Source organism: Rhagoletis zephyria, unplaced genomic scaffold, assembly GCF_001687245.7.
Source record: "Rhagoletis zephyria isolate East Lansing unplaced genomic scaffold, Rhagoletis_zephyria_1.1 Rzeph_scaffold_17003, whole genome shotgun sequence".
Lineage (NCBI taxonomy): Eukaryota > Metazoa > Arthropoda > Insecta > Diptera > Tephritidae > Rhagoletis > Rhagoletis zephyria.
Window position 1 is genome coordinate 1 of NW_016174066.1, and position 11,302 is coordinate 11,302.

The window sequence follows — 11,302 nt, forward strand, 5'->3', positions numbered from 1 at the left end:
TTATTTGCCAATTTAGCCGGTTCGTCCAAAAAGTTCTGGCAACACTGTAGACCATAGATGGGCACACCAATACAGTCTCATTTTGTCATGGTTTTCGTGAATANATTAAATTGCCGTATCGTACATACATATATACATAAAACCCATTACAAAACACTTTAAATTGGTTTACACAGTTCGGCAGTTTGAGTTTTTTACCATGACAAATAATGTTGCCTTATATTAAAAGTACGATTCCAAGTAGTCGCATTACCACGTAACAAGCATTGGGCATTATTGGCTTTTCTTAAAACCAAAAACTATAATTGGCACTCATACGCAGCCATTTTGGGCATTGTTACATATATAGGTGGCAACAACGCGCTAAAATTACGAATAAAAATATTCAACGGCGAAGCGTGGTGTTACTCTCATGAAAACTGAAAGCAGACTGAAGTGAAATTCGCTGCGTCGTTTCTGTATACGTATAAGCGCTGCGACGCAGACGCTACTCGCGAGTAGCGTTTTGCCCATCATTGTTGTAGACTGTAAATGAATAAATAAAAATTGGTTTTCACAACAATCCCTTGAAAATGTGTAATATTTTCATGGAATTTTGGGAAATGGGCGTGATACCGCCCACTTATAACTATATAATTTTATCTCATACAGTCTATCTGACCATACTATCGAAATTGTTTGAAATAGGGGTAAAACCACCCTGCTTACCATATAGGTAACGGTAGTTTTTGGAAAGGTAAAAACTATTTTTCATACGTGCGCCGGATATTTAATGATCGGCTGCGTCCGAACTTAGACTTTCTTAATTGTTTTATCTACGCTAGTTCTAGTACTAGTCATCCAAGACGAAATAGCGTAACTTTAGGATGTCAACAACACGAATTTGCGAAAATTATCTCCTATTTTCTTTCGTTTTGACATCCTGATGTACCAAAATTACCAATTACCAAATACGCGGTATTTTTAACCGACTTCCAAAAAAGGAGGAGGTTATCAGTTCGTTGGAATATTTTTTTTATTTTTTTATGTATGTTACCACATAACTTTGGACCACGTCAACCGATTTTGATAATTCTTTTTGCATCGGAAAGGTAGAGTCTCAGAGGTGGTCCCATACCGGTTGAGATTCAATCAGTGGATAGCGCTATCGATAGTGCATTCGATAGTTTTGTTTTTTTCGAGACTATCGCTAATATTGATAGTTTTTCTGAAAACTATCAAAACTATCGATGGTGTGACTATCGATAGTTTGACACCTCTAGCGCTTACACATATGTTAGTGTTTGGCCGAGCTTCTCCTCCAATTTGTGGTGTGCGCCTTGATGTTGTCACAAAAAGGGGAGTTTTACGCCGACTCCGAACGGCGATTGTATTTTTACGAGAAGCTGTTTTTCATGGCAGAAATACACTCGGAGGTTTGCCATTGCCTGCGGAGGGGCGACCGCTGTTAAGAAAAAACATTTTTTTCTAATTTTTTTTATATATTCTTACATAATTCATGTATTTATTGTGGTATTTTTATATTATTTTTTTGTTTAAAATAAAGATAAAATTTTATTTATTTCATTAATGTTCGGTTTTACATGGAATAAAAAGTATTGAAGTGAAGAAATAAATAGTTTTTTTGCTCAATAATGCCTCACTGGATTTTTGATGCGGTTTTTTAGAATTTTTTTACATGGAGTATCTGAATTTATGCGGTATTTGAAAATGTTGGAACGTATCCCCTGTTATGTATGAATGTAAAGAACTTTTTTATGCGGATTTTTTTTATTCGGCTTTCTGAGGAACGCATGTACCGCATAAAAAGAGACCTAAGTGTAATTGCACTCAACGGCAAGCGCAGTGTGCCTTAGTTGAAACTTTGTATAGCAAGCTTTTATTGTAGTAAATAGATTTACCATACTGCAAGTTTTTACTGAAATCTGGACAAACAAGAAAGCAACTTGATATAAACCCAAAAAACATTTCGATTTGAATTCAATGTGAGGTTAAGATGAGAACTAAGTTACTTCTGAAATCTCCAACATTGTTTATCAACAGTACCTCAAGGTCTAGTTCTCATCTTGAACTACAGTGTGATTCTCCACTTAGTCTCAAACATATCATTGAAATACTGAAATCGAAATAGTAAAATAACTCAAACCTTTTTGATTAAAACGACATACATATATATGTAGATGAATTTAAATATTAATTTTTATGTTATCACTCCTTTTGAAATATGTAGTTAATCAATATCGTATTATAATAAATCACTTTACAGTATACAGTCCGACAGTAACTCTGCCACGTGATTCACTTCGCGTGTTATTTTCTGTAAAGACAACTTGAAATTATTTGAAGAAACTTTGAAGATTATTTACTTTTTGTTGGTAATTTTTCTCTTTATGTACATATCACGGTACCCTGGTGTAGGGTTTGTATTTGTGTTATTACCTTTTATTGTACTGTGTTCATTTCAACTTTGTAATTTTGGAAATTTTGGATTTATGTGACTTTTGTGGTTCGTCAATCAAACAGAAAATTTTCATTATTATTCAAACTTCACTCGAATTGCTAGCAATATAATAACAAATTAAGTTTTNTTTAATAAAAATATTAAAAAAAAAATCTTTGGAATCAACTACAGTTTTGGCGATCCTGCCAGGAGCACCTCAAGCCATTATACGTTTACGTATATCTTTGCGACCCACAATTGTGCCTGTGCTGATTTGAAAACATCACGAGAGGCCTGCGCGCCATGCAAGTCTTCAGTTTTGGCAAATTCCCGGAACTACAATAGAGGTTGCTTCATCCAGTGTCCAAGTTAGCGTAGCATGCAGGGATTGCAAACGCCACTACAATCAGCATCAATTAAAACTAACAGCGTCAGCATTGGCATCCAGTAGTAGCAACGGAAGTAGCAGTAGCAGCAACACAAAAACGCTCAACAAATGAAGAACATAAACTTTAGACGCAGTTGATAACTCCGCCGATAATAGTAGTGATAACAACCAGTACTAGCAGCAGTGTAAATATCAACTATACAAAAGCAAAGCTCCTACCACTGGCAACAACAAGAACGGTAAGAAGCAATAGCAACGACAACGCAGCAACAATCACGTTGACTGTGCTGTCAATATCAGCAGTTGCAGAGCACCGTGAGCTGTTTCTTTTTATGTAATATTTTTGATAAATATATTTTTATATTTAGTATTATATATATTTTAATTTTTAATTGTAAACACTCCTTATAGAGATTTTTTTGGGCGAAGTTATCATAATGTTTCGTTCACCCCCACATGATACACACACATCTACACGGACTAATAATTTAAATGACTCGCTTATAGATTTGCAAAACAACTCTTTTCAAGAGGAGTTGGCAAATCCTTATGCTAGTCAAAATAATAATGAGGTGTATGCAACCTCAGTGAAGCTTCCACAATTTTGGACAAGTTGTCCAGAAGCTTGGTTTGTGCATACAGAAATGCAATTTAACATGAAAAACATTACACAAGATACTACAAAATATGAACACACAATCACAGCGCTTCCGCAAGAAGTAATAGTTACAATATTAGATTTCATTCAAAATCCTCCGCATAACAACAAGTTTTCAGAATTAAAGAAAGTCTTAATTGAAAGACATTCTTTAAGCGAAAATAAGAAATTAGATAAAATGTTGTCAGATTCAGAGATGGGTGATCGTAAACCCTCTGAATTTTATCGGTCGCTCATGTTGCTTGCAGGTTCTAATTTTAGTCAAGATATTTTAAAGAAACTTTGGCTGAGAAAATTGCCAAAAAATCTTAGTGTGATATTAGCTAGTTCAAGTACCAATGATATAAATGAATTGGTGAAACTAGCTGATAATATTTGGGAAGTGATTAATAAAACCGAAATATCAGCTATGAATAGTTTTCAAAATTCTAAATCACAAGACACAATTATTGAGAATTTAGTTAAAACGACGAATCTTATGTGCGAAAATTTTCAAAAACTTTCCTTTGAATTAAATTCTATTAAGCAACAAATTAATCAAAATTCTAGATATAGATCATATAATAGGAATTGTTTTAGAAGTCCATATAGAGGTAGATCAAAATCTCGTGATAGTCAAAATTGGTTATGTAGATACCATTACAAATTTGGTGATAAGGCTCAGAAATGTCAACAGCCTTGTGCTTTTTCTAAAAACAAAAATTCGTTAAACTAGAGTCATCCGTTGTTGTGGCGGCAAACAATGGAAATTTAGATATTACCACACGTCGCCTATTTATTTTTGATAAAACAAACAAACTAAATTTGTTGATTGATAGTGGAGCAGAAATTTCTATACTTCCGGTAAAAAAATTCCCTCATACAAAACGTTCTTCAGATATAATACTTACTGCAGCCAATGGTTCAACGATTTCAACGTATGGTAAAAAGATTTTAAATATAAATTTAGGTTTAAGACGCGAGTTCCCATTTACGTTTCTCATAGCTGATATTGCGAAACCTATTATTGGTGCAGATTTTCTTTGCAAATACGGTCTCTTAATTGACATGAAATGCAAACGTTTAGTTGATCCAGTAACAAGTCTTTCGGTTAACACAGTTTCATGTGTTTGTAACATTTCGCTTCCAAAAATTTTCGTAGTAGAGAACAAGTATACAAGATTGTTGAAGGAGTTTCCTTCTTTGATCGCTGAACCAGATTATTCGAAACCGGTTAAACATTCTACGGTTCACAGACTTTTTACTGAAGGAAATCTGCCATTCTCTAAGCCAAGGCGCTTGGATCCGATTAAATTTAAAGTAGCCAAAACTGAATTCGATTTTTTAGTGAGGACAGGGATTTGTAGACCTTCAAATTCTTGTGTAGCATCTCCACTGCATCTTGTACCTAAAAAAGAACTGAATGACTGGCGTCCTTGTGGTGATTTTCGGAGACTTAATGTTGTGACTGTACCGGACCGTTATCCTTTACCTCATATTCAAGATTTTAACATGAATCTCAGAAATAAGTATATATTTTCGAAATTAGATTTGGTAAGGGCCTACCACCAAATTCCAATGGCAGAAGAGGATATCTATAAAACTGCAATAACGACACCTTTCGGTATGTTTGAATTTATACGAATGCCTTTCGGACTAAGAAATTCAGCGCAAACTTTTCAAAGATTTATTAATGAAGTAGTTAGTGGTTTAGATTTTGTTTTTACATATATTGATGATCTATTGGTTGCAAGTGAAAATGAAGAACAGCATTTTAAAGATCTCCGTATACTTTTCCAACGCCTAACAGAGTACGGGTTAAATATCAAACCAAGTAAATGTACTTTCGGTGTAACAAGTGTTGACTTTTTAGGACATAATATTTCTGGGGCAGGAATTAGACCCTCTGATGAAAAAGTGATAGCTATTCGTAGTTTTGAACGTCCTAAATCTATTAAACAGGCGCAGAAATTTATAGGCATGGTTAATTATTACCATCGATATGTACCAAAATTAGCTGAGTTTACGGCAGTTATCTACGATTTAATCAATCGAACAACTAAGAAACGTGACAAGTCCTTAATTTGGGATGACACAACAAATAAAGCCTTTGAATGTATTAAAGAAAAGTTTGCGTCTACGATATTGTTAAATCATTTTAACAAAGATGCCAAACTCTCTTTAAATGTGGATGCATCTAATACGGCAATTGGTGGTGTCATACATCAAACGTTTGATAACAAATCAGAGCCACTAGCTTTCTTTTCTAAGAAACTTTCTCCATCCGAGGTTAAGTACAGTGCATTTGACAGGGAGTTGCTAGCTATTTATTTGAACATTAAACATTTTCGCTATCTTTTAGAAGGACGACAATTTACAGTTTTTACGGATCACAAGCCTTTGATATATGCTTTGAGTTCAAAAACCGAACGTAGTCCGAGACAAACTAGACATATGGAATTCATTGCACAATACGATATATGACTACGATATANGTTAAGTACAGTGCATTTGACAGGGAGTTGCTAGCTATTTATTTGAACATTAAACATTTTCGCTATCTTTTAGAAGGACGACAATTTACAGTTTTTACGGATCACAAGCCTTTGATATATGCTTTGAGTTCAAAAACCGAACGTAGTCCGAGACAAACTAGACATATGGAATTCATTGCACAATTTACTAATGACATACGATATATTAAAGGACAGGAGAACATTATAGCTGACACATTATCTCGAGCTTTCGAAGTTGATGCAATTAAGGGTACAGAACTGAATTTCAAAGCTTTACAAAATGAACGAGAACAGGACGAGGAACTAAACACATTAAAATCTGGAGACACATCACATAACCTTAAATTAATTCAAATTCCACTTTTAAATTTTAATATTTGGTGTGAAATGACAGGTGAGAATCCTAGGCCATTTGTTCCAAATTGTTTACGCAAGACAGTGTTTAATATGCTACATGGCATTACACATCCTGGTACAAAAGCTACACGTCGTCTAATTATTAAAAAGTACTATTGGCCAAAAATGCACAAAGAAATTAATATTTGATCAAACGAATGTATAAATTGTCAAAAATTGAAGGTTAATCGTCACACAAAATCTCCAGTAATTAAAATTCCGATTCCCAAAAGTAGATTTGATCATATTCATTTAGATATTGTTGGACCTCTTCCTGTATCGAAAGGACATCGTTACATTTTTACAATAGTTGACAGGTTCACGCGTTGGCCCGAGGCATATGCATTAAAGGACATTTCAGCGGCAGTGGTTGCAAATAAATTTTTTAGAGAATATGTTTCACGTTTTGGGGTACCGTTAAAAATCACTACAGATCAGGGTACTCAGTTTATGTCAAAATTGTTTTCGGAACTAACAAAATTGCTTGGTAGTCATCACGTTACAACTTCTGCATATCATCCTCAAGGGAATGGTATGGTAGAACGGTTTCACAGGCAGTTAAAAGCTACGATAATGGCTAGAAATGGAATCAACAATTGGTATGATGAGCTGCCGATAATACTTCTTGGTTTACGATCGATGTATAAAGAAAGTATTTCAGCCACATCATCTGAGATGGTTTTTGGGCAAAATTTACGCCTACCCGGTGAACTTGTTGTTCCATCTGAAGAAAAATTTTCCCCAATTGAAGTTTTAGGTAATTTACGGGAACATTTTAAAAATGTTAAATCAAATTTAAGGCATAATCAAAATTCTGATACTGGTGTATATATACCAAAGGATTTGGAGACTTGTAAATTTGTTTTTATGCGTGTTATTAATAAAAGATCATTGCAACAACCATACGAAGGACCTTATAAGGTTGTTGAAAAAAACAAAAAATATCTCAAACTTGAAGTAGGTTAAAACAATTCCGATAGACACACTATAACCGGCAATCATTGAAACAGAACTAATACCAGAAACAAACACTAATACAATGAATAACACAACATCAAATAAGAAACGAGTTACTTTTAATTTATATAACATTAATTCTCTAGAAGGGGGAGTATTGTAGGGTTTGTATTTGTGTTATTACCTTTTATTGTACTGTGTTCATTTCAACTTTGTAATTTTGGAAATTTTGGATTTATGTGATTTTTGTGGTTCGTCAATCAAACAGAAAATTTTCATTATTATTCAAACTTTACTCGAATTGCTAACAATATAAAAACAAATTAAGTTTTGTTAACTTTTAATAAAAATATTTAAAAAAAAAATATCTTTGGAATCAACTACACCTGGAAACAATTTCAACCCTTAAGTTGCTTCCCTTCGCTGATTCCTGTTGCTACTAATTCGGGGCAAAGCAAAATCCGTCGGGCGCTTTTTTCTATGGTAACTTTTACTAATTCAAATATTACGCAGGCCTACAAAAATTGGAACAAATTTTGTTTCCTAAGATGTTAAAGCTGTATTTGATAGACTTTTTTGTGCCGATTACGAATCTGTTAGTATAAAGTTTCCATCAGCTTTAGATTTTGAGAAAAACGTTTTTTGCAATATTTGAGAAACTCTAGCACAAAAACAAAAGGTGTTAGAACCTTCTACTTGGGCTTAAATTAAAGCTCGAACTCTCGACTACTATCCCTGAAAATATAATTTGTGAACCTTGATGGTCACTTATAGTCTTTTATTGAAAAATAAACTTCGGCAAAATCAGTTTTTGCTAATTAAAAAAATTACTATAAGTGACCACCAAGTCAAGGTGCATAAATGGTATTTTCAGGGATAGTAGTTGAGAGTTCTAGCCTTAATTAAAGTCCAACTGGAAGGTTCTATCACTTTTTGTTTTTTTGCTAGAACTTCTCAAATATTACAAAAACCGCGATTTTTTGATACTTTGAACACGTTTTTCTCAAAATATAAAGCTGATGGAAACTTTATACTTAAGGATTCGTAATCAGCACAAACAAGTGAAGAAGCATCAGAAACAGCTTTAAAAATTTAGGAAACAACATTTCTTCTACTTTTTGTTGGCCTGTGTAATTTTTGAATCAGTAAAAGTTACTATAGAAAAAAGCGCCCGACAGATTTTGCTCTTTTTTGGAAATGTTCAGTGAGGTCCCCCGAAATAGTAGCGACAGGAATCGGCGAAGGGAAGCAACTTGAGGGTTGAAATTGTTTCCAGGGTACCGTGATATCACAGCGCACGTCAGTGCGCGCGAGTGACGAAAGCAGCCACAGTAGCATGCTGAAATGACTCGCTTATACATACACGAGATTTGGAAGTTTTTATCCCGACATCCAATCGACATGTTTGAGATATCGTTGGAAAGGTCTTGCGGAGTCTGTCCAGAAAATGTATTCAAGCTTCACAAACGATTAATCGGATTCTTAAAAATTAGGCTAAAGTGTAGCGAAACAAAAAACGTTTTTTTGCTTTTGCCGGTTTAAGGGGGCATGTGGGTACACCCAACATATTTAGTGTTATTCTATAGGCCAATACCTTTCAAACGATACCTTATGTATTAAGTTCCGGCCACTAGTTGGAAAGATATAGAGGTAAATGTGTTTTGGTTCGTGTCTCCACTACGAGATGCTTTGGTATGTATGTGGCGTCTGTACGTACCATCATTTAATATTTTTCAAACTTTCAGGAATTAAAGCACATAAAAAACTAAGAAGGTTTTGTTCCAGGATGTTTTGATTCGTATTGCTGTGTGGGCGTGGCTGCTGCCTGAAATTCGAAAAAAGGCAATTTTTTAAACAACCACTGAGGCCGCATTGCTCAGTCCATGTCCTTGATGTGGATATCAGTGGAAGGGTCTTCAAACAAGCTATCTAACGCTATCTTTTTTGTTTATAAATTATAAATATGTCATAACGTCGCCTGAAAACTAAAAGTCGGTCTGCTGAAAATAAAAATTTCGGGCATTTTCTCACAAACTGGTCAGTCGATTTTATTCTTAGTTTCCATAAATCTAGCCCAGAACCTTTAGCTCTCATCTAGTATATAGCTTATATCTGGAAAAACTCTTGTTGTGGTGATATTACGATTCAAATTGAAAAAATGTCGCTCCAAAAAGGGTCAAATGGTTAAAAAATAACATACTCGTCTAATTTGGTTACTTTAAGATATAAAAATAACATACTCGTCTAATTTGGTTACTTTAAGATATAAAAATAACATACTCAGTGCCCCGAAAAAAGTTCCCATTCCCCGATTGCCACTCAAATCGAAATTCTCTGCAAATCGGGAAATTTCCCGCGATTTGACAAGTTGAAGGATGCGACTGTGCTAATCACTTCGTACATGTCTTGGAAACCACAATTTGTGTGTATTTTAGAGTTTTTTTCCAGTCACATGCCGAAATTGTAATATTTTTCACCATTTTAATTGTAGGTATGTACACAGTATTTAACTGTGCTACATGGGTTTATCACACGCACTTAACCTACCTGGGAAGACGCGTACTATATTACCAACAGTTGTACATAAATATGTATGTATGAATGCATTTAGTTCACCCATTACATATAATGTAGAAATTGTCACTGAGCAAAACTACTTGAAAAAAAGCATTAGTTTAATAGCACGAGTGCAACATCGTACACGTGATAGAAGTAAAACTTGTTAAAAAAAACACATGTGTGCGCCCCACACCCAGTAGAAATCTTAACAAAAATAAACTACAAGACAATCAGACGAATACAGTTGTTTATTGTATCCAAAGTTAGTACCAAGTTGATAAGTTTTTGTCATTTGTCATAATTTTCTTTTAATTTTAATTTTTTTCGAATACAGAGGATATGATCATTCTTTTTGCTTTATTCCGTATACGAAAAATTATATGTTTCAATGGACACTTCGCTTTGAATACATAATTTAGATTTAGATAATATTTTTAGCAAGAAAAATAAAACATTTAGATTATTGTTTGTACTTTGGTCGATTTTAAATTTGCTACCCCAAAATAATTGATATCAAATAAAACACCTCTTTGAGGTAAAATTTTCGAGTGACGAAAGCTGAACTAAATAGAAACACAAAATTTATGATATCAATTTCGTGACGAAAATTATACGCATTTTTTAACTGCCTTTGAAACGTACGGAAAATTTTTTTTTTTTATTTATTTGGAACGTTGCAAAATTGCGTCTACTGCTAGAAACACAAAATAAAAAAAACAGAACTTTTGCAACGATTCGTATGAATAAAAAAGATTTTCCCAACGTTTCAAAGGCAGTTAAAAAATGCGTCGCAGTTTTTTGGTATATTCAAAATCTGATGATATAATTACTTCATGTACACAGAAAAAATAGCTACTAAAAATTTAATATATATTTTTTCTCTTTCTTTATAGTGAAAACATGTCCGAAGTTGGAGATATTAACGAAGCTCTGCTTAAAGCCAACAATACTAACCGCTCTGCTGAAGCTAACTTTGATTCTGTTGAAGATAATTGCTCAAATGTATTGGGCCTTTCCAATAAAACCAACCGGAAGAGCATTACTGTTGACAACACAAATGGTGATCCCAGTAATGAATTCGAAATCGATCAGCCGGATCCGGATAATATAAAGATGTTTGTTGGACAAATTCCCAAATCGTGGGACGAATTGCAGTTGCGACAAATGTTTGAACAGTACGGGCGAGTTCATATACTAAATGTTCTGCGTGACAAGGTGACATCGGCGAGTAGAGGTAAGATACATACGTACATATGTATATCTTCTTCTTCTATACATCTTATTAAATAAAATCCCAAAATATGTATTTAATAATATAACTTCGCACAGAATGCTCCGATTTGAAAATCGTTTTTTGCATGATAAAGTTTACTATCTGAAAAGGTTAATTTCCACATTTAAAAAAAAAA

The 11,302-nt window shown here is 33.9% G+C and overlaps 1 protein-coding gene across 1 annotated transcript; it reads left to right on the plus strand.

Moving 5' to 3' along the window:
* Nucleotides 1–2,700: 2,700 nt before the first annotated feature.
* Nucleotides 2,701–11,127, plus strand: LOC108379674 (CUGBP Elav-like family member 2; the record flags this gene model as incomplete). Its single annotated transcript, XM_017636024.1, has 2 exons — nucleotides 2,701–3,067; nucleotides 10,787–11,127. A coding segment is annotated over exon 2 (334 nt), but the record flags the coding sequence as incomplete, so codon positions are not given.
* Nucleotides 11,128–11,302: the final 175 nt, after the last annotated feature.